General features: G+C 40.5%; 1 protein-coding gene across 3 annotated transcripts in view; it reads right to left on the reverse strand.

The window, feature by feature from the left end:
* Positions 1 to 23,946, reverse strand: part of thoc2 (THO complex 2) — a 134,022-nt gene that overhangs the window by 47,817 nt on the left and 62,259 nt on the right. For all 3 annotated transcript variants that reach the window (XR_007248886.2, XM_048544102.2, XM_048544101.2), the window contains exons 16-22: positions 22,174 to 22,258; positions 15,054 to 15,147; positions 12,506 to 12,586; positions 12,070 to 12,166; positions 11,635 to 11,752; positions 9,786 to 9,965; positions 5,333 to 5,497 (exon numbers count right to left, since the gene is read on the reverse strand). Coding sequence is in view for 2 of the 3 variants with exons in the window: in XM_048544102.2 (XP_048400059.1) it covers positions 5,333 to 5,497; positions 9,786 to 9,965; positions 11,635 to 11,752; positions 12,070 to 12,166; positions 12,506 to 12,586; positions 15,054 to 15,147; positions 22,174 to 22,258 (820 nt within the window). In the remaining variant the exon portion in view is untranslated. The remainder of the gene's footprint in view (positions 1 to 5,332; positions 5,498 to 9,785; positions 9,966 to 11,634; positions 11,753 to 12,069; positions 12,167 to 12,505; positions 12,587 to 15,053; positions 15,148 to 22,173; positions 22,259 to 23,946) is intronic.

Genomic DNA, 23,946 nt, shown 5'->3' on the forward strand with positions numbered 1-23,946 from the left:
GGCTGTGGACTGGTAGCATCTAACTGCTTGAGAAAGTCAGATGTGAAGTATTTATGTAATATCTCAAGCATCCATATTTAAATTCTTTTTCATCCCTAATCAAACCTGGTCTTGATTTTACCACCCTTTTATAGTTGATGTGTCGATAGAAACTTTGAGATTCTCCTCAGTGTTGGCTACCAGTCTTTTCTTTGTTTCTCACATTTGCTTTCTCACCTCCCTCTGAACCATTTATCTTCCACTTCATTTTCAATTGTATTGTTTTAATCCAACAGTTCACAGATATAGTTTTTCTTCTTAATTTTTAGTTTTTAATCTCCTTCACCATCTAAAGAGTTTTGGATTTGTTTGGTCTTCCTTTTTGTTTTGGAAGAAATATACACCTTGACTGCACCCGAACCATCACCTCTTCGAAGACAGCCTGCCCTCCTCTTATTCCACTCTAACCAGCTCAGCCATTCTGTTGTCCCACTGAAGGCGGCTCTCTCTCTTTCTGGCAGAATTTAGAACTAGGGTCTCTGCTTAAAAATCAGGAGTTCTCATGTAAAACATAGATTGGGCAAAGTCTTTTTTCTCAGAGGGTTGAATGTCTTTGGAACTCTCTTACTGAGAAGGTGATGGATGCAGAGTCCTTGAATATTTTTAAGGCAAAGGCAGACAGGTACTTTCTGAGCTAGGGGCTGAACGTCTATCATTAGATGAGAATGTGAATTTGACTTTGCAATCAAATTCACCATGATCTCACTGAATGGTGGAGCAGACTCAAGGGGCTGAATGGCTTACACCTCTGTCATATGCTGATATTCTAAATCTTGCGGTACAATGATCGTTGACTCCAAAATGTCCACCCACTGACATCTGATTTAGGAGAAACATTTTGGTGGCGGTTCCATAGCAGGTGTGGAAGAAATGCTAGACAACTGTGACACTCCGATGACCGCTAGAAACCAAGCACCTGCTGAAACACCTGGAAAGGCAATGCCTCTGTACTCAGTCTTAAGTAGCATGGTCAATCTACAGAATCAGGCCCAGAAACATCAGACTGGAATGCCATACACCCATGATAAACCAGAAAGAATGAGAAGACCTTCCACACTGCCAGGACTTCCGTGGCTCTGGCAAACATTTACCATAGCCATGGAAAGGGAAAGGCGTAGTTATCGGGGAAGATATTTAACTGGGGAAAAGGAAACTATGATGCTATCAGGCAGGAGTTGGGAAGTACAGATTGGGAGCAATTGTTCTACAGAAAGGGCACAACCGACATGTGGAGACTGTTTAAGGAGCAGTTGTTGCGAGTGATGCATAAATTTGTTCCTCTGAGACAGGTAAGAAGGGATAAGATTAAGGAGCCTTGGATGACGGGAACAGAGGTGCTTCTTGTCAAAAAGAAAAAGGCAGCTTACGTAAGGTGGAGAAAGCAATGGTCTAGCACAGCTTTAGAGGATTACAGGCTTGCTCAGAAGGAACTCAAAAGTCGACTGAGAGCGGCCAGGAGGGGGCACAAAAAAGGCTTGGCAGGAAGGATTGGGGAGAAACCGAAGGCATTTTACTCATACGTGAGGAATGAGAGAGAAGGATCACGGAGAAGGTCGGGCCGATCAGTGATAGCATAGGGAACTTGTGCGTGGAGTCTGAGTAGATAGGGGAAGCCCTAAATGAGTTTTGTGATTCCGTTTTCACTGAGGAAAGGGACCGTGTTGCGAGTGAGAGCTTTAAGGAGCAGGGAAACAGGCTTGAACAGATCGAGATTGAGGGAGTTGATTGTGGCAAACATTAAGATTGATAAGTCCCCAGGGCCAGGCCAAATTTATCCTAGGTTGCTCCATGAAGCAAGAAAGGCAGTTGCTAAGCCGCTGGCGAAGATCGTACTGGAAGATTGGCGGGAGGCAAATGTTGTTCCTCTTTTCAAGAGAGGGAATAGGGAAATCCCTGGAAATTACAGACCAGTCATTCTTACGTCTGAGGTCAGCAAGGTTTTGGAAAGAATTCTGAGGGATAGGATATATGACTATTTGGAAAAGCATAGCGTGATTAAAGGGAGTCAGCATGGCTTTATGCCTTACAAATCTTATTGAGTTCTTTGAGGAGGTCACAAGACAGGTTGACGAGGGTCAAGCAGTGGATGTGGTGTATATGGACTTCAGCAAGGCATTTGATAAGGTTCCCCACAGCAGGCTCATTCATAAAGTCAGGAGGTATGGGATACAGGGTGATCTGGCTGTCTGGATTCAGAATGAGTTGGCTGACAGGAGGCAGAGAGTGGTTGTAGATGTTAAGTATTCTGCCTGGAGGTCAGTGCGGAGTGGTATCCTGCAGGGCTCTGTTCTTGGGCCTCTGCTCTTTGTAGTTTTTATAAATGACTTGGATGAGGAGATTGAGGGGTGGGTTAGTATGTTTGTTGATGACACAAACGTTGGAGGTGCCACTGATAGTATCGAGGGCTATTGCAGGCTTCAGCGAGACATTGACAGTATGCAGAGCTGGGCTGAGAAATGGCAGATGGAGTTCAACCTGGATAAATGCAAAGTGACGCATTTTGGAAGGTCGAACTTAAACGCTGAATATAGGATTAAAGGCAGGATTCTCAGCAGTGTGGAGGAACAGAGGGATCTTGGTGTTCAAGTGCATAGCTTCCTCAAAGTTGCCACCCAAGCAGATAAGGTTGTTAAGAAAGCATATGGTGTTTTGGCTTTCATTAACAGCGGGATCGAGTTTAAGAGCCGCGAGGTTTTGCTGCAGCTCTACAAAACCCTGGTGAGACCACACTTGGAATATTGTGTCCAGTTCTGATTGTCCTATTATAGGAAAGATGTGGAGGCTTTGGAGAGGGTGCAAAGGAGGTTTACCAGGATGCTGCCTGGACTGGAGGGCCTGTCTTATGAGGAGAGCTTGACTGAGCTCAGACTTTTCTCTCAGGAGAGAAGGAGGAAGAGAGGTGACTGGATCGAGATGTACAAGGTAATGAGAGGCATGGATGGAGTCAATAGCCAGAGACGTTTACCCGGGGCAGGATTGACTGCCACGAGGGGTCATAGTTTTAAGGTGTTAGGAGGAAGGTATAGAGGAGACGTCAGAGGAAGGTTCTTCACCCGGAGAGTTGTGAGCGCATGGAATACTTTGCCAGTGGTGGTTGTGGAAGCAGAGTCCTTAGTGACATTTAAGCGACTGCTGGACATGCACATGGACAGTAGTGAATTGAGGGGAATGTAGGTTAGGTTATTTTATTTTTGGATTAGGATTATTCCACGGCACAACTTCATGGGCCGAAGGGCCTGTACTGTGCTGTATTTTTCTATGTTCTCTGTTCTAAGTAGGCACATGACTGTCCCTTTGGGAAGAATCGCATTCTCTGCAGAGACCTAGGGTCAGCGCAAAACTCAGTGTTTGCATGAGATAATTTGGGCAGGTGCTCCATCACACCTTGGGTGCTCAGCATCAATGGCAAGGCAATACAGGGAAAACAGATCTCTATCTCACTCCAGATGTCATTTCCCTTCCCCTTACAAGTGTTGTGAGCAGGCGCACACATGGAGGACACACAGAGTCAATGCAGCAGCTGCTTCTTTGGACCTTAAGAGCCTTGCTCCTCCACCTTCCCATGTCTTGTGATCCCAACGCCCATAGCTGGTCAACCCAAGGAGGTCGAGCTTATGCATAGCTAAGAGTCTTTCACCAGGCCTGGGAACTCCAGGTTAAAATATGCCACGAGTGACCACTCAAGTCTTCAATGTCACCAGGGAATACTTTACAGTAGGCCCTCTTCTTCCTAGTTATAGAAGTTAGGCTTGAATCTCGAAGTTAAAATAATGAGGGCAAATCAGTGGTACAGGTAGACAATCACTTGGTAAATAAACCATTTTTCTAAGTATATATCCAACCTGAACTGTTGTAAGTGTGCTGCAAGCTTCTGAACCGACATGGGCTGATATACATTCCATGATCCAAACGATGTGATACTTTGTTATTCTCAAACCCCAGTGACTCTTTCATGACAAGAAATTGGGTGATTTCAATTAAGTACAAATGTAGAAGTTCAGAATTGCAACCAAAGCACTATAGATAAATCTCATGAACACAAAGGCACAAAATATGTTGAAGGACAGGGGCCAGGAACTGCTTTTTCCCCAAATAGCTCACCTCTAACACTCCTCTTGTGAGCCAGATGATGGCATGTGCCAAGGGTCCATACGTTTCAGAAAGGAATGTTTGTCCTGTATCTGACATTCTCAAAGGAACGTTGTCACATTTAAGTGTGTGAAATGGCTAATGCACATGGTCACTTTTGTAATGACACACTAAATTGTACAGGTTTACTAACTGCATTTCATGACATTTGAAGCACCGTCAGATGAAATACTGAGGAATAATAACGGTGTAGTTTTGTTTCAATGTGTATTAAAGAGATCATTATGCACAATCTCTCATTAGGAACAATTTCAGGGTGAGTGACACCTTGGTAGTCCTTATAAGGAGTGGCCTCCCTGAAAGCACTGATAAGTTTTTGGAGCCAAGGTTGCTGTGTCAGGTATGACTCCAATCCATGAAGCGTTTTCCCTGAGATCCACTGATTGCAGTTTTGCTAGGGCTCCGTGATGCCACTCCCAGTCAAATGCAACCTTGATGTCAAGACCAGTCTCTCTCAACTCACGTTTGGAATTCAGCTCTTTTATCCAGGTTTGAAAAAGTTGAAGAATTTTGTTTTCTTTAGATAATCAAATTCATACATGTATTCACAAAGAACACTGTGCTCACTGGTTTGAAAATTTACCCGAGTGTTGCTAGGGCTGGAGGCTTTAAGTTGCAAGGAGAGGCTGTAGAGGCTGGATAAACTGGGGCTATTTTCACTGGAGCCTAGCAGCTTAATGGGTGATGTTATAGAGGTTTACAAAATCATGAGGGGCATAGATAAGGTGAATAGCCAGGGTCTTTTCTCTAAGGAGAGGGAGTTCAAAGCCAAAGGCATATTTTTAAAATGAGCGGAGAAAGATTTAAAAGGGACCTGACGGGCAACGTTTTGTAGGCAGAGGATGGTTCATACATGGAATAATCTGCTTCAGAAAGTGGTAGATAGAGTCACTGAATCATAGAGTAAGAAGGCTTTGTGATTATTTGATCATTGATCTGATAATTATTAATCATTTGATTATTATTATTTTGATTATATTTGTGATAATTCTCTAGGTACGTCAAATTAATGGTCAGCAAAAAGTCTCATTTTCTGACATGCATCAACAGAATACACTCCTGACAAATAATGAAGATGTGTTGCCATAATTGGAACCTTCCACATCAATTGCAAAGCAGCTGCCAAATAAAAGATTGCACTTACCGAAATGTGGTGCGCATACATGGGACGGGATAAGAAAAACGCAGCATCATGTGGTGTGTGAAACTGATTACAAAGAACATCAATTGAAGGCACTCGTTTGATGTAGTCTTCTGTACTTAGATTTGAAGCTAAAAATCCTCCAAATTGCACCAGGGTATCATGACACTACCAAAAAAAAAGCAGGGTGCGTTTAGGTTGGCCTTCAAATTTGATTTTCAAGCATTGTGTATCTTACTTCATAAATTGGAGTGGACTATCTTTAAGCTTAAAAGTATGACAGCCATTCATTTGACACTTGTAACATCTGCACTTCCGTAACAGGTTTCAATAGATAACATGAACTGTGCAGACTGAAAAGACAAAAATAAAGCAAAAACAAATTTCACTACCATAACAAAGGCAATCTCTCAGTGTCATCAATGACGAGATCCAATTCATTTCCACAGTGCCCAGATGGCTTGTCCTGTGGTCAAATTAAGTTCAAAAATAAAATTTTCTTGTTATCCAGTTCTGGCAGTCAGTGCTAGCGTACACCAAATGTCATCTTATCTCATCTGTTCCAATCCTAATTGTAAAATAATGCAATCCATAATACCAATATAATTCTCTCAAACTTCCCTGACAATAAAGACCACCAAATTCTGTCTCGAAGTGACTCTATGTTGCAGTCATGATGATGCAGAACAGATATGCAAGCAGACAAACTTACTTGCCAAATGGGGCTCTTGCAGCTGGTAGAAACTTATGTGCCACAGAAAACAATCAACGTCAATACCTTGAACAAGGAAGAGTTAGCTATAATTTTTAGGACTGGAGGGATCAAAGAGTATGGGAAGGAAGTGGGAACAGGGTACAGGGTCGGATGTTTAGCCATGCTCATACTGAATGGGGGACAGTGGATTGCAGGATCTCCTCTTGCTCTTATTTTCTCTGTTTCTGTTAAATTTTCATCTTTTTATTTGTGAAAAACTTGTCTGTTATTCTCAAGTACCAAAACAGCATAACTTATTGAACCATAACATCAAAGTCATTGACAGCACCATCTTTTGCCTGACATAGCCACCTCCCAACCTAATAAAGTTATTATTGTGGATCTTTTGAATTTTTCTTACTCCGCTTTAAAACATTTGCTTCTTCAAAGGAAACTGTCACTATATTAAAAGTAATAGCTTTGCCACAGGTTTTACTTGTTTTGTAACAAACATGATTTTGATCAATCTCACACTAGTCATTTCCCCAAAGTTATGAGGCTTCAGGCTATTTCACCAAAGACAAGGGAAAACAAAAGTTAAAATCAACTAAATGCAGGATATTTCCCACGTTCCCAGACCTGAAACATTAATGAAGTGCTGTACAACTGGAAGACAAAGGGTGAACTCTTTTCAGCCTCCTCGATTGGCCACAAAGTTTAGGTGTTGATTACCTTGAATGTTATCTCTCTCCAATAAAATAAATGCAGCTAACTAGCTTTATATGGAAGCAAAAAGAAGCCAATCACAAGTTTTTCTGCCGAATTTGAGAAAAATAGAAAAGGTGAAACATAAGCATACTGGCTTCAAGGGGTCAACTGACCTTGTAGATCCTCAACAGGCTTTGCAGAGTCAAGAAGGTTCAGAACTCCGTCTCTAACCTATTCTAGTAGCCACACAATTCACATGGTTGATGCATGACTGTTTCTGGTCAATGTTGACACCCAAGGTGCTGATAGTGGGGAAATTCAGTGATGATAACATTGCTGAATAACTAAGGAAGATGGTTAAGATTCTCTCTTGCTGGATATGGTCACTTCCTAGCACTTGGCACAAATGTCACCTGCCACCAGCCAAGCCTGAATGTATCCGGATACAAACTGTTTCAACAGCTGGGGAGATGAGAATGGTGCTATTTTGAAATTGATGATAGAGGCAAAAATCATTGAATCACTGGAACACTGTTGGCCTGAGGACTCTACTTGGAGGAACTCCTGTAACAATGTCCTGAGACTGAAATGATTCATCTCCGAGAACCATAATCATCATCTTCTGTGTTTAGGTGTGTCAACCCTCTCTGATGCCACACTGTCAAATGTTGGCTTCATTTCATGGCCAGTCCTTCTTAGTTCACTCGTGTTCATCTCTTCATACAAAACTATACTGAGCTGAATTTTTATTTAAAGTCATAAAGTTATCCAGCATGCAAACAGGCCCTTTGGTCCAGCCAGTCCACGCCAAACATAATCTCAAATGAAACTAAACTATCCCTTCAAATGTTTCCTATTCATTTACTTATCCAAATGTCTTTTCAACGTTGTAAGTGCACTCACATCCACACGTGAACCATCCTGTCTAAAACAAATTATTCCTCACATCTTTTTTAAAACTCTCTCCTCTCACTTTTAAAATGTGCCCCCTAGTCTACATTAACCCAATCTGGACTCCTCATTATTTTATAAACTTCTCTAAGGTCATCTCTCAACCTCCGACGATCCACTGAAAAAAGGTCCCAGCCTATCACGCCTTTCTTCCTAACTCAAACCTTCCGTACCTGGCAACATGCTGATAAATTTCTTCTGAACCCTCTCCATCTTAATAATATCCTTTCAAATACAGGGTGACCAGAAATGGACAGTGTTTCAGAAGAGGCCTCATCAATTGGCTGAAAGACCCCAGCATTTCCTGCTTTTAATTCAGATTTATAGCTCCTGCAGTATTTTGCCTGAAAATCAGTTGGGCAAAGAGGTCACAGCTTCCAGGAAACTCTGCAATACATGCAGATCAAAGATTATACTGAACCAAGACGGGAACAAAATCTTAAAGATACAGCAGAAAGCATAAAATAATAAATTCCTAAATTGGAGGGGAGCCAATCTGATGTAGATCTACTTTGTTTGTCTGTCTGTCAGGTGGATAAATAAGGAACACAAAGAAGATTTGCTGTTTCTGTTATATAATGCATAAAAATTGCTGGCTGTCAAATCATCTTTTATACGAATAAAATATGCAATTGAAGATCAGGCTCAAAATCTGATATAATTCAGGCAGCATCAGGACAAAGGGAGCAAGAGTTACAGAATGCTGGTGTTAATACTTATTGAATGTTTTTAATTTTAAAAAGCAAAAAGAATATGAAATGACTCCACATGCATATGCTAGCATTAAGTCCAAATCAACTGGATAACAAATCGAGCCCTATCTCTCCAGTGGTATGCCAATCTACTTCTGTACTCTTATTTGCAGTCCAGGAGTTCAAATGTAAAATGCAACAAGAAAAGATTTTATTAGTTGCAAGGTAACAGAACCAGAACAGAAACATATGCACAATGGATTCTGAAAGTCTATTGTTTATCCAATTGAACAGCTGCATGCCTTGGCTCACTGGAATATTAATAAACATTTTTGGCTGAAGTAAGCAGATCATGAATTGGGTATGTGATTTTGAAATGTGCTCAGCATTAAAGTGTATTTTTCCAAGACATCGTACGATTGGTTCTATTTTTATCTGTTTGATAACATAAACAGTAGTTGCTTGAAAAACTCAGCAGGTCTGGCAGCATCTGTATAGAGAAATTCAATTCTGAGGAACAATCACTGAACATGACCTCCGGTTTCTCTTCACAAATGTCGCCACGCCTGTGATGCTTGCCCAGCAACTTGTTTTTGTTTCTTACTTACAGCATTCACTGTTTTTCCAGTTTTTGTTTTTAAGATAAAAAATAGTTGTAACGAGGAGATGTTTAATGCTGCAATGTAACTGGAGACATCTTTTGCAGCATAAAACTGGGCAGAATTATTTGGACAGACATAGAGGAAGACTTTTTGCAATTTGAAAAGAACCACCAATACTAGAAAATAATCAATCCTCAAGCAAAAAACTAACAACACAATTCTTGAATGAGATAAATATACCCATGTCAGAAATGATATCCAACACTTGCATTTTAAGTGCAAGAAACATGTTGACAAATAATATGTTTGTTGAGTTGCGAGCAAAAAGGACAATGGTGGACACCTTAAATCAGTAGTCTAAATAGTCAAAGTGCTCCAGCAATGTTCTCAAATCACAAGCTTTATTTTTTAACCAAACATTACGAAGAGATAACAACATGAATCCAAGTTTGTATGAGAGTTTGAGAAAATGATGTAAGTGATTATGTTCCCTTGTGCTTTCTTCCCTTTGAAGAAGATTTGGTAGATGTTGCAAAAGCAGCTTTGGTAAGTAACTGCAGTGTATTCTTTAGAGAGTACATTTTGCAATCGCAGCTTGTTGGTAGGAGAAACGATTGATTTTTACGCTAATGTATGTGGTGCTGAGCAATTAGACTGATTTGTCTGAAACAGACAGCACTTTGTAAATATGAATCAGCTACCTGAGAAACAGATTTTAAGTAACCATCAAGGAATTTTACAGTTCCATTGTAAATAAAAAAAGCTATAAAAATTATCAATCTAATTCTCTGCATATTTATAATGCTTACTTGGTCATATAATTTTCCAACTAATTTGAGGTGCTTCTCACCCCCTTCCTGGAAAATAACACCATTTCTCTGCTGTGCCATGAGGAGACAAAGAGGAAGTGCCAGGTCATGGTCCAGCAGTGCATCTTTTAGCCGCTGTGATGACTTTTTTGTGTTCCTGATCTGTCCGAAGTAACCACCCTGAAAACAGAAGCGAAAATATTCTCCCATGATACACAAGTTACTCCTTCCCCAATCAACATTTTAAAACTCGTTCTCTAATTTTAAAATTTCAGCCTTCTCATCTTTGCATGTAACATAACTGAACTTATCAAGTCAAAAACCCAAATTTACTATCTAATTTCAATGTTTGCACCACATAATAAAGTAAAATATCAAGCAACGTACAACCACTGGCACACAATAAGCTATACTTCCAAAGCCAATCCAAAATAATAATTGTCACAAAAAGTTTTAATGAAAGTTATCGTTTTCACTTGGTACAAGTCAAAAAAATAGTAAGTATTGATTTGATAACCTGTTATGCACCACAAATTAAATTGATTTATTCAAACAGTGTGAAAAATGAAGTTGTTTCCTCATGCTTAAGTCACAAATAAAATGTGAATTAGCTAATGTAATAATTCACTCTATGTTTATAAAATTTTCCAAACTGGTTAAACATAAAAGAGGGTTGGAATATGAAAGCAGCGATGTGCCTCTGAAACTTTATAAAGCTCTAGTTAGGCCCCATTTAGAACACTGTGTCCAATTTTGGGCCCCATACCTCAGGAAGGACATAGTGGCACTGGAGCGTGTCCAGCTAAGATTCACATGGATAATCCCTGGAACGCTGGCCTAACATACGATGAATGGCTGAGGATCCTGGGATTGTATTAATTAGAGTTTAGAAGGTTGAGGGAAGATCGAATAGAAACTCAAGATAATGCATGGCTTAGAAAAGGTTTTTTTAAAGATTAGATTAGATTAGATTCCCTACAGTGCGGAAACAGGCCCTTCAGCCCAACAAGTCCACTCCACCCCTTGGAGCATCCAACCCAGACCCATCCCCCTATAACCCACACACCCCTAAACATGACGGGCAATTTAGCATGGCCGATCTACCTAGCCTGCACATCTTCGGACGTGGGGTAAACAGAGCAGCCAGCGGAAACCCACACAGACAGGGGGAGAACATGCAAATTCCACACAGACAGATACCCGAGGCTGGAATCAATCCTGGGTCCCTGCGCTGTGAGGCTGCAGTGTTATCCACTGAGCCACCGTGCCACCCCATTCGCTGGTAAGTTGTTTCCGTTAGGCGGGGAGACTAGGATCCGTGGGCACAGCCTTAGAATGAGAGGGGGTCAATTTAGAGCAGAAATGAGGAGACATTTCTTCAGCCAGAGTGTGGTGGGCCTGTGGAATTCATTGGCATGGAGCGCAGTGGAGGCCGAGACATTAAATGCCTTCAAGGCAGAGACTGATAAATTCTTGATCTCGCAAGGAATTAAGGGCCATGGGGAGAGTGCAGATAAGTGGAAACGAAATGCCCATCAGCCATGATTTACTGGCGGAGTAGACTTGATGGGCCGAATAGCCTTAATTCCACTCCTATGTCTTATGGTCTTAAAAGGCATCATTCAGGCCACTAACTTCAAGTACATGGTGTACTCCGTTATATTTCTAAACTTGGTATTTGTGCTTTCCATTTATTGCAGTGCAGAACCAAGCATACGAAAATCAACACATCAAGGAATTATCTTTCTCACGGCTCAAATTTCAGCAGTTCCTTTACTAAAACCCATCAATGTTTGGTCTTGTCCTACACCACTATTCACAAAACTTTTAGCATGCAAAAATGCCTTGCCTCAGCTTTTAACTGTTCTCCACCAGTCATAGCTTCCAATTGCTCTGTTGTCATTTCCTCTGTAATTTCAATACCAGCCATCTTCTGCACCACTTCTTTTAGGATCAGCAAATCAAAACTATATTAAACAAGTTGAAGAACAAATTGAATATAAAATAGCAATAATATCAGAAGCAAGAGATGTCTGTGCTACCTACACATCTCTAAAACCTGACTATTCCTTTATTGTACGTAACTTAAAGCTACAGAATTGTAGTTATTCATGTAATGTGAGAAGAGGGTAAAATTATTATGAATGAGGGTTCAGGCAAAGTTGCGTCTTAGCTTTCTATTCAAAAGGAGATAACCAAAAGACAAAGATCAGGCCAATTATCAAACCTGATACATATAACATCAAATAAAAATCCATGTTTCCTTTCCATACAGTAACTATACCTTTTCCCAGCTTTTAGTTGGTTTGCAACATACTGCAGAAGACCGGTAAGTTCTATTGGATATTTTCTGAAAATGGCACCACAAAAACTTGCCAGACCTGTTCAAAAATATAAATTCATGTTTTCATTATACCATTTCAAAATTGAGATATTTGTGTATTAACAGAATAAAAAGTTTAAAGACCCTTCAAATCTTCAAAGTTTGAATGAAAAAAAAATTACATAAAATGTAACCATGTGAAACTTACAAAGAACGATTTTTAGTCAGAATTTATGCTGGAAGGGGCACTCACCTTGATGTTTTACATTTATAATACATTTATTCGTAACATATGTACCTAGTATTCCTCAACTTTATTGAACTCTAGATGTGGACATTATGAAACATAAATTATTAGTTATAGTAGCAACAATGCTAAAATAAAAATTCCACTGACTCTGCAACCAGGTAGAGATGGTGGTGTCATCGTGCTTCATTCTCTCTTTCTCAGGATTGGCCAGCGCTTCAATGATGCAATCTTGTCAACAGGTTAAAGAAAACCACAAAATTGATATAAAGCAATTCAATTACAGATGTTGAAAATTATTTTAAGCAACTGCATGCAATACTGAAATCTGTGAAGTCAAAGCATTTCTTCACATTCAAACACAAAAAGTCCAAGAATTTATGTTAGGGTGGAATTTATCGCAGAATTCTATCTTTGGACTTATGTTTTGGATTTACTTTTCATCAACGTCAGCGATTCTAAAATTGTTAGATTTTATTTGAATGGGCAAAACTACTCAAATTTCAGATACAAGGGATAATTATTTCCCTTGTTTCAGAACACAAATGGAAAAGGCTTAAATTGTCAAAATATTCTAGTTTCATCACTGGAAGGCAATGATGAGTTGTCAACTTCTCTGCCCAACAGGCCACCAAAATTAATCCAAAAACAATTATACACCTTCGGATAATTTCTGCCTGCATGGTCTACCATTTATACTGTCACCTTCAAATTATTGCTGAGTTGTTTTTATTGCCCAAGGATAAATGATGTTGTGTTTCCTTTGAATTGCTAAATATCTACTTACTATCACAGTAATTTAAATATTTCTTCTGTTCCATCGATATATTATATCCCACTCAATGGCCCTTAAATATTTTCACCAACTTTTAATAAGACAACTCAACCAGAACCTTCCCCTCCTCCCACTTAATTAACTTACTCTTCTTTCCAACATGGCTTCTGCTTCAAATGAAACTAAAATAACATTGTATGGAGGTTGAACGTGTAAACAGGATGTAATTTTGCCTTTTGGAGACATCTCACATCCTTAATCCACAGACATGCTTGACTACACAAATCTGACAGGTGACAGGGAGACTGGAAAACAGCACTAACGGACAGTGCATATTGTAGAACACAATGAACAAATAAGAATGGGTCCCATGAATTATACACATTTAACATATGCTCCAAAACTCTCAAACCACGTGTTTTAAATTGATTGTAGAAGTAAGATTAACTAATATAAAGTTTTTCAGAGTTACGAGGGAGAAATCAAACAAAATTAGTTCAGAACTATTCAGATATTTTGGACATTATTTTTACCAACTGACAAATAATTGAACATGTAGAACATTAAGATTTGGATTTTTAGAACCAAGACAGAAAAGATAAATGTCCTTCAAAATCAGTAAGTCTTACCCCTATGAATCAAAATGATATCAATTAAGGCAGGCGTGGGCACAGCACAGGCCTCACATAAGTGAGATTCACATAGATGGCTGATCAATTGAGTAGGCAGCTGCAAAAACAGGAATTGCTGCAAAAGCTCAGCAGTTCTGGCAGCACCTAGGGACAGAAATCAAAGATAATGTTTTGCACTGCGTTCTGAGGAAGGGTAACTCGCCCCAAAATATCAACTCTGCTTTCCCTCCACTGATGCTGCCAGACCCGCTGAGCTTTTCCAGCAATTTCTCCTTTGGTTTCTGATTTACAGCACCTACAGTTCTTTCGGTATTTATTAAGTGGGCAGCTGTTTCTCAAAATTAATTTTGGCATCCCCACTCTCTGGAGCCAAGAGTGCGTCAAGTTAGAGCATTTCGGCTTCAAAATTTTATTCTGGGTAATGATGGTGATCCTTTGGAGAGATGAGTTATGGATATTGTCACCAGACACCTTGAGGTAGGGATTAGAACATATACACAAGAATACGCCCAAAACACACACAACCCTGAGAGCTAAGAATAAAACGTTCATATTCATGACAGATTATGAGAAGGAAAATCAACGTATTGAACTTTTATTTTTCCAAAATCAGTGAGAATGCATTCCTTAAAACGTGATGTCAACTCTATTTAATGCCAGTATGGCTCTGAGGATTGGGAAATATGAGATTTGACAGTGAACGTCGAAAGGCAAAGGGCATGCAAGTTCACACTGTTGGCATAAAAGGTACAAAATGCCAAGGTGGTGGTTTCATGGCTATCAGTTGGCATGGGGGTATTAAGCGCCACAGGAGTGCAAGCAGAGAGACACCGGCCAGGGGTGGTGGTTACAAGGTGCCTTCAGAAAGCACGGATGGGCACAGGATATGAAATAGCATGGGTTAACTATGGCTGATGTGTGTGAAACAGAGAGAAAGACGCAAGGGCCGGCTCAGTGAACGTGAGGGACAAATGACGGAGGGATTTTCTTTGCATTTTTTTACAAATTAAACTGCAGTAAAGTACTGGTCAGACAGGCAGGCCTCTGACCCAGCCCTCATTAGTAGCCAGCAGTCTCCACTTCTGGTCTGGGTCCAGCCTCCCAAGATCTCTACCACCATGGGTTGTAAATCAGATCTTTTGAGGCATTACTGAAGCACAAGTGGACTTGCAAAACCAAGAAATTGCCCATCATTCCATTTCTAATCAGGAAGCAAAAGTTGCAGTCTATGTTACAACTGATGATCTTAAATCAACACGAACACACGGCTGTTTCTTGAAAAAAAGGATACATGCCAAGACATCATAGTTCAAGGAAGTGAGGTATTTCAAAGAATCCACAACTGGTGTAATCAGGTTGTCATACTTCTGAATCTGGGATAAAATCTGTTCAGAAACAGATACAAAAGACAAACACTCAAAATGGCTACTGGAATAAGAATTTTGGCTATCACAAGACAACCTGTTATAAATTAAAGTCTGAACGGTGCCTACTTCTTCACTTTGTTTCTTATATCACAGACATACAGAATCTTGAAAACATTTGAAACAGTCACAGAACAGGGGAACAGACCCTTCAGTCCAACTTGTCCATGTTGATCAAGTTTCCATTAACTAAACTAGTCCCATGTGCCTGCGTTTGGCCCACAACCATCCAAATCTTTCCTTTCCATGTATCTGTCAAAATTTCTTTTACATGTGGTAAATGTACCTGCATCTAATACTTCCTTTGGCAATTCACTCCACCGACAAACCACCCTCTGTGTGAATCCTCTGGGTGCCTTTTAAACCTTTTTCCTCTCACCCTAAAAAAAAATCTCCTAGTTTAGAACTCCCTTACCCGAGGGAAAGGACCTTGACTATTCACTCTATCTATGCCTATCATAATTTTTACTAACTTCTATAAGGTGACCCCTCAGCTTCCAATACTCCAGGGAAAATAGCCCCAGGCTATTCAGCACAAATCCTCCAACCCTGGCAACATACCTGTACATCTTCTGAACCTTTTCAAGTTTGACCACCCCTCCAAATCCTCTCCCTGGCCTCACGGTCACCTTATTCTCAGTCATCTCCAGTCCTACCAGACCCTCTGAGCACTTTTTGCAACTCCTCCACAATTTTCCTGGCCTTACCTACCAGGTAAGGGCCTTCCGGGACTAAACTTAGAAATTCCCTGTCACAATTTGTGTGTGTGTGTGTCTCGTTCTCTCTCCCCTCATCTCTCTCTCCCCTCCTTCACAAGGTTCCAAAAAGCCCATTTCTTTGACCAGACGATTGGACACTTTATGCTGTTTCGCAAAGTGGCCTCTGTCAGATATTTCGGTCAGTCTGCTCACATGGCACATCAGATGATATACAGGTACTTGGCAAATGTCAAGTGATTACATGGGTCTCACATTGGTATTGTTCCCATGACCTTGATCCACACTGTCCTCCGCCGCCGCCACCCCCCCCCGCCAAGTTAGAACGTTTTAAAGGCAGCAGCCAAGCTCAAAATGGTGTCACTCAACAGCCACATTGCAACAGCACCTGCGAAAGTCATGGGGCACATGAACACTTCAACAAAGAAGGATTTGAGAAAATAACCTATATTTTTAAAAAGAAAACAAGTAACTTTGTAGAATTCGAGCTAATGGAGAGTATCTTGCCAGTGGCTGCCATTGCTGTGCAAGTAGTTACATGTCTCCAAGTGCAAGAAACAGAGGTCTTCCGAGATAAAAGGTGATGTACCACAGGACTGGAGGGTGGCAAGCACTCTTCAAAAAAGAGCATGAGCAACATGCAAAATAATGATACATCAGTCTGACCTCAGCGGTGGGCAAAAAAATTAGAACCAATATTGATAAACAGGATTAGCTGTTAGTTAGAAAGGCATGGATAACAAAGTGCTTGTCAACACAGATTTTTGAAGGGAATATTATATCTCAGTAACTTAAATGAATTTGGAAGTAACAAGAGGATTAATAATCATCAGGTAGTAGATGTTGTCTCAACTGATTTTAGCAAAGAATTCGACAAAATCCCACATGACACACTGTTCAGATAAATTAGAGCCTATGGGATACAGGGAACAGTGATGAGTTGGATCCAAAATTGGCTCAGTGACAAGAAGCGAAAGGGTAATAGCTGGCAGATGATTTTGCGAATGCCAAGCTGTTTCCAGTGGTGTTCCACACGGCTTAGCGTCAGGTCCCTTGTTATTTGTGGTGTACATTAATGATGTAGATTAATGCTTTCGAGGGTGACTTGGGAAATTTGAATATAACACCAAAACTTTCCAGCTACTTGACAGTGAAGGGGATGGCTGTTGACTCCAAAACGGTATCAATGACTTGGTTGAGTGGGCAGTAAAGTGACTAGGGGATTTCAACCCAAAGAAGTGTAAGGCTGTGCACTTGGGAGGGCAAGCAAAGCAAGGGAATATATAATAAACACCAAGGTACAAACAGAGTGTTGTGAGACATCAAAGTGCATGTCCTCGGTTCAGTGAAGATACAAGTCAAACGCATAATGTGGGAAAGAAGGCACAAGGGATGCTTCCTTTCATTAGGCGAGTTACTGAATACAAGAGCAGGGATGCAAACATTGGGACTACATCAGACTTATTCAGCCAAAGCTGGCGGAGATTACGTACAGTTATGGTCACCATATTCCAGGAAGGACATCATTGCCGAAGAGAGTGTACAGAGGAGATTTACAAGAATGTCATCAAAGCTTGCAAACTTTAACAATGAGGAAAGATTGGCAGGGTAAGGAAGCTGAGGGACAACTTCATCAAGATATACAAAATCATGAGGAACTTGGATAGAGTGCACAAAGACAATTTGCTTCCCTTACTAATAGAAATCAATTATCATGGTGCCGAGATTTAAGGTGATTCGTAGAAGGATTAAACAGGACATGAAGGAACACCTTTTCACTCAAAGGGTGGTGCATATTGGAATTCACTGCCCAGACTGGAAGTTGAGCCAGAAATTTTCAACTCATTTAAAAGAAAACTGCACCTACACTTGAAGCAGTGTAACCTGCAAAGCTATTGATGAGGTGGCAGTAAGGGGATCGAAATGGTGCTGAGTTTATTCAGCCAATGCAAGCACAACGAGCTGAATGCCTCTTTCTGTAATGTAACATTTCCGTGGTTGTCTTACAATTAATTTTGTGAGGGTAAAGAGCAACAAATTAAGAAAATGGATTTGGAAGCATACCACTGTGGTACATAAATACAGTGTATCTGCTATGTGACAACAAATACAGCAAAAAAAGTTCTTCCATTTATGACTTGCAAACCCTCCCTGCCTCCCAAACAAAAAAATATTTTTGCAGGCGATCAATTCTATAACGTAGCCAAATGCTGCAGCTAAATAGCATGGAAGAAATTCTCAAAAATGGTATGAGAATAAACAACTATTATTCAGCTTGGGTTGTCAGTTAAACAAATATTGAATAGACCTTTCCTGCTCTTATTTGAATAACTACACCAAAACTTTTAGATTGGGACATGGAAGCAGATGGTTAACATTTGATGTCTCACAGAAAATAAAAAGTACCTTTCTGAGTCCAAAATGTGCTGAGCACGTCATCAAATAGTTCACACAGGTTGTGTGGTCCATTTTCTGGAGTGGTGCTAGAACCTATGATTTTTGATTCAACGATAACTGTGTTACTCCAAGTCAAGCCTTTGAAATTGGACTTGAAAAAGTGAATCAAGAATATATTGTGCACAAGATCTTAAAAGAAATGGCTTTAGAGATAGTTGATTGGTTTGAATTTTGCAAAACCATCTTGATTCGGGCAAGGTCTGTATATCCAAAAAGGGAAGTAGAAAACTGAAAACTACAGGCTTGTTAGCTTAACATCTGTCATTGGAAAAATATTAGAAGCTATGATCAAAGAAGCTACAACAGGGGCTAAGACAGTTTCAAGGGATTCAGGCAGAGTTAATATAGTATTATGGAAGCAAAATCATGTTTAACAAATCTATTGGGAGTTGTATTTTGGCAGTAACATGTGCCTAGGTTAAACAGGAGCTAGTGGATGTCTCTGCTTAGATTTCCAGAAGGCATTTGCTAAGATGCTACATCATAGGTTACTGAGGTAAATAAAAATTTATGGTGCAGAGGACAGTATGTTGGCAAAACAATTGGCTTGCTAACAGGGAACACAGACTAGGCCTAAATGTTTTGCTTTCAGGTTGGTATCGTGCAACAATGGTGTGTCTTTGGGACCAGTGCTGGAGCCTCAAACTTTTATAATTTATACGAATGACACTGAAGAAGGAATGGAATGTATCTTGACATGGCACATACCAAAGACCACAAAGATAGCAAGGAAACTAAGTTGTGTAAAGGAGAATAACAAGGCTAAAAAAGGACAAAGATAAGTTGTAAGTGGGCAAAGATCTGGCAAAGGAGTATCCTGTGGGAAAATGTGAAATTATCCATTTTTGCAGGAATAATCTTTCAAAAAAATCATGTAACAGTTGAGATTGCAGAGATCTGACATTCAAAGGATGTTATAATACACAAATTGGGCAAAGTTTTTACACAAGCTCAGCAAGTAGGTAGGAAATATAACAGCATATTATTATTTGTTACAAGGGAAAATTAAACACAACAGTCAAGAAGTTATGCATCGGTTCTGTAAGACATTGAGGAGGCCACATTTGGAGCTGTGTACAGCGTTAGTCATCCAATATAAGAACGTAAAACATTGGAAGCAGTTCAGGCTAACCGTTATCACACAAGCCCTAGAATGGGCGAGATGTCTTTTCAGGAAAGGCTAGACAGTCTAGGCTTATATCCGTTAGGGTACAGAAGAGTTAGAGGTGATTTGAGTGAAACACAAAATCCTGGAAAGGTTTTAACAAGGTCGATACGGAGTGGCTATTTCTTCTTCGAGGAACACAACGAACTTGGGGTCACTGTCAAGAGATAGAGCTGTTTGTTTAAAACAGAAATGGGGCAAATTTTTACCTGCCAGTCATTTGTCCTTGCAACTCACTTTCCGAAAAAGTAGTGGGTGCAGAGTTCGTGAATATTCTTAAGACAGAGATGGATAGATGATTATTAAGCATCGTCATCATGTATGGGCAGGACTGAGGATTTCAGGTTATAATCAGATTAGTTGTGATCTAATATTGATTAGCAGAGCAGGCCTGAGGAGCCAAATGGTCTCCCCTTTGCCCTTGTTCTTTCTTGTTTCTTCACTCAAGACATGTGGGCATCACACACTGGGCAGCATTTATTGTCTGTTTCCAGGTGCCCTTGAGGTGGTGGTGGTGAGTTGTATTTTTGACAGTGACAATATATTTGGTATTGGTGGACCCATAATGTCATTAGGGGTGGAATTCCAGAATTATGACCACTTATACTGAAAGAAAGAGTGCTAAATTTCCAGGTCAAGATAGTGAGTAGCTTGGAGGGTGGTGCTCCTAAGAATAGTTATACTGGTCCAAAGCAAAGAAAAAGGCCCTTCTGCCCATCAAGTCTGCGCCAGTAAAAAACAACCATCTAACTATTTTAATCCTGTTTTTCAGCAGTCAGTCCATAGCCATGTATTCCTTGGCATCACTAGTGTACATGCAGTAATTCTTAAATGTTATGAGGTTTCTGCCACTGCCACCCTACATCCCCTCTAAACCTCCTGCTATTACATTAAATTGCTCCACCCTAACCACCAATCCCTCTACCAAAGGGAAAGAAAATTACTTCCTGCCCCTCATCCTCAATTTTATGCATCTCAATCATGTTGCCCTCTCAGTCTCGTCTTCTCCAAGGAAAACAACCCCAGTCTATCCAATCTTTCTTCACTGCTAAAACACTCCACTTCAAGCAACATTCTGCAAATATTTCCCAAGTACCCCTCCAGTGCAAACACATTCCTCCTATAATGTGATTTCCTCACAATATTCTAGCCGTGGTATCACCACTGTTTTGTATAGTTCATTTCTGCTTTTGGCCTTCTCGATGTCAGTGATCATCGGTTTAGATGTAATGTATAAGGATTATTGGCAAATTCAGCAATGCATTTCTGCATTCCTGCAAAAACACCATCCCCAATTTCCAAATCCTCATTTTGCAAGGACCACAACTTCCCCTCCACAGTGGTCAAAAATGCCCTCAACCATGTCTCTTGCATTTCCCACAACTCATCACTCACACCTCCTCCCTGTAATAACAACCAAACCAGAATCCCCCTCGTCCTCACGTACCACCCCACCAACCTCCAGATCCAACACATCATCCTCCGACACTTCCGCCATCTGCAATCTGGCCCCACTACCGAAAACATTTTTCCCTCTCGGCCCTTATCTGCTTTCCGGAGGGACCACTCTCTCTGAGGCTCCCTTGTCTGCTCTACATTCCCGTCCAGCCCCACCACCACCTGCACTTTTCCCTGCAACCGCAGCAAGTGCTACACCTGCCCCTACACCTCCCCACTCACTCCCATCCCAGGCCCTAAGAAGGCCTTCCACATCAAACAAATATTCACCCGCACATCAGCAAACGTGGTATACTGTATCCACCGTTACCATTGTGCACTCCTCTGCATCAGGGAAACCAAGCGGAGGCTTGGGGGCCGCCTTGAGGAACACCTATGTTCGGTTCGCAACAAACAATTGCACCTCCCAGTCGAACCATTTCAACACCACCCCACCTTCCAAACTTCTTGGACGACATGTCCATCCTGGGCCTCCTGCATTGCCACAACGATGGCATCCGAAGGCGCAGGAACAGCATCTCATATTTCGTTTGGGGACCCTGCAGCCCAAGGATATCAATGTGGACTTCATAAGCTTCAAAATCTCCCCTCCCCTGACTGCAACCCAAAACCAGCCCAGCTCATCCCCGCCTCTCTAACCATTCCTCCCACCTCAAGCCCCACCGCCATCTCCTATCCACTAGCCTCATTCTGCCTCCTTGACCTGTCCGTCTTCCCTGGACCGACCTATCCCTTCCTGAACTCCCCTCCTACATTTACATTTACTGGCTCCAACCTCACCTCTTTGACCTGTCTGTCTCCTCTCCAACTATCTTCCCCTTTATCCATCTTCTATCCGCTCCCCCATCGTCCCTATTTATTTCAGAATCCCCTTCCCCTCCCCCATTTCTGAAGAAGCGTCTCGACCCAAAACTTCAGCTTTCCTGCTCCTCTGATGCTGCTTGGCCTGCTGTGTTCATTCAGCTCTACACCTTGTTATCACAAATTGCACTTAGTCTTTCCAAACTTAATGAAGCCAGCCAGAAGGGTTGGGATTTTTTTTCCATCAGATGGATCTAGCCATCGTTCACATCTAGATTCCAGGAAGCTCGTAACAGTTAGCTAAACCGCACCTTGCCCACCCAAAAGCAGCCATTACATTTTAGCATTCAGCTTAATATGTGAGCATATTAGTGAATGTAGAACACATACATAATCAAACAGGATTGTTGGATTACTGTGACTCAACTTCCCAATCTGTCTTCCAGAAGGCTTTACATTTTCCTTAGTCAATCGCCTGAAACAACAAACAGCAAAAACATGAAATAGGGGATTTAATATTTGTTGGCATTTAAAGCTTGTGAATTGTAAAGCTTGTTAAAAGTCATCAACTCAACATTGTTTTAACTCAATGAAGGCTTCCACATCATGAAAATAGTGGTTTTTGGTTCATTCGCAGGTGAGAAAGACTATAAGTGAACTCTTCGAGAAAACACAGTTTTTTTTTGTGGGCAGTCAATTGGAAATTTAACCACCTACCAGAATCTCTAAGTATCAAAGCTGCATTTATCCAATTCAAAGAATACAAATGAACTTCAAACTTAATAAAGAATGGATTTATCATTCTGTTTAAATGTTGTTAAGTATTCATGGAAAACAATTCTGATATTTCACATCACTACTGAAAGGCAGATCCTGAAAATGAGATTTTTGGAATGAAATGTGCTTCATTTCTCTGTATAGATTGTGCCTAATGACTTTCTTTCTGTTCCTGTAAACCCTCAGAATATAAAATCTTGTAAATCTAAAACATCTTATCCAAGAGAAAAAAAATCCTCTTCACTGCATACAAAAGGCACATCCAGATGATCCAAAACTAAAACATTACACTGTATCACTCAGTCAATGTATTTTGCCAGAAACAATGACTAGCGGGTACAAGAAAGTCTGCCTCATTTCTCTCAAACATGTAGAAAAGACCATGAACATTGTCTACACTAGTCCAAACTCTTAATTTTGTAGATGATGCCATTTGCATGTTCAGGACAGGTCAGGTGTAAAATTGCTTCAGTACCAGCACTTTGTCATTCTACCCTGCCTCCACAACTGTCTTACCGCCACACAGCCTCAGATCTCCTAAAGACAAAACAAAGGCTTCAGCTCTTAAGGCAGGTGAGAGTAGGTACCATAAAAAAAGTAATAAAACCCTGCAGGGCCATGTGCCTTGTTCCTTAAAAAGGTCTGAGTAGCATTCTACAAAATACTTTTTCTTGTGCAAGAAATACGAGTGCAACCCGTACATTCAGCGTTGCCAAAAGGCAATCCAATTATGTAAAATTGGCTGTCTAAAAGAATAGAAAAATAGATTGTTTTGAAAATCTCACTGGACTTCATCAGACATCTTGCACTTTAATGATAATTTCAGGTCTCCAATACCTCCTGAATATTGTACTAAATATCATCACAAAAGTTAATTTCAAACATTAAGTTCAACAACACTACATGGTCGTTTTGTGTTACAGAGCACTAAGTTAGGATGTGGAAACAGTAACCTGAGTCAGAAAATGTCAGTTCACGGGAAGAAATTTCACATTCACTTTACTACAAGGTAGTACATTTGTTATACCCTGAAAAATTAACATGGTTACACTGTACTTTTAATTTTGTATGCAGCAATTCAATATTTTTAATGTTACCAGTGTACAATCCATAGTCCTCACATATGGAGCTACACTTCTATTTCAGTAACTACAATGTGAGAGCGCAGCAATAGTTTAGGTAACTTTTTTAAATTTCACTTTCCCCTTTGGAAGAAGTTTTAAGCTGCTTTAAACTGGTTGCTTGAAATTTAACCAAATAATTTAACTGAATTTAGCTTTCGTTTGTCAACACATCACAAAAGACTTACTCTAATTTTATCACTAGATGATTACCATAAAATCTGAAAGATAGTTACAGTTGATATTTTTTCAACATCTGCCACTA

Source organism: Stegostoma tigrinum, chromosome 15, assembly GCF_030684315.1.
Source record: "Stegostoma tigrinum isolate sSteTig4 chromosome 15, sSteTig4.hap1, whole genome shotgun sequence".
Lineage (NCBI taxonomy): Eukaryota > Metazoa > Chordata > Chondrichthyes > Orectolobiformes > Stegostomatidae > Stegostoma > Stegostoma tigrinum.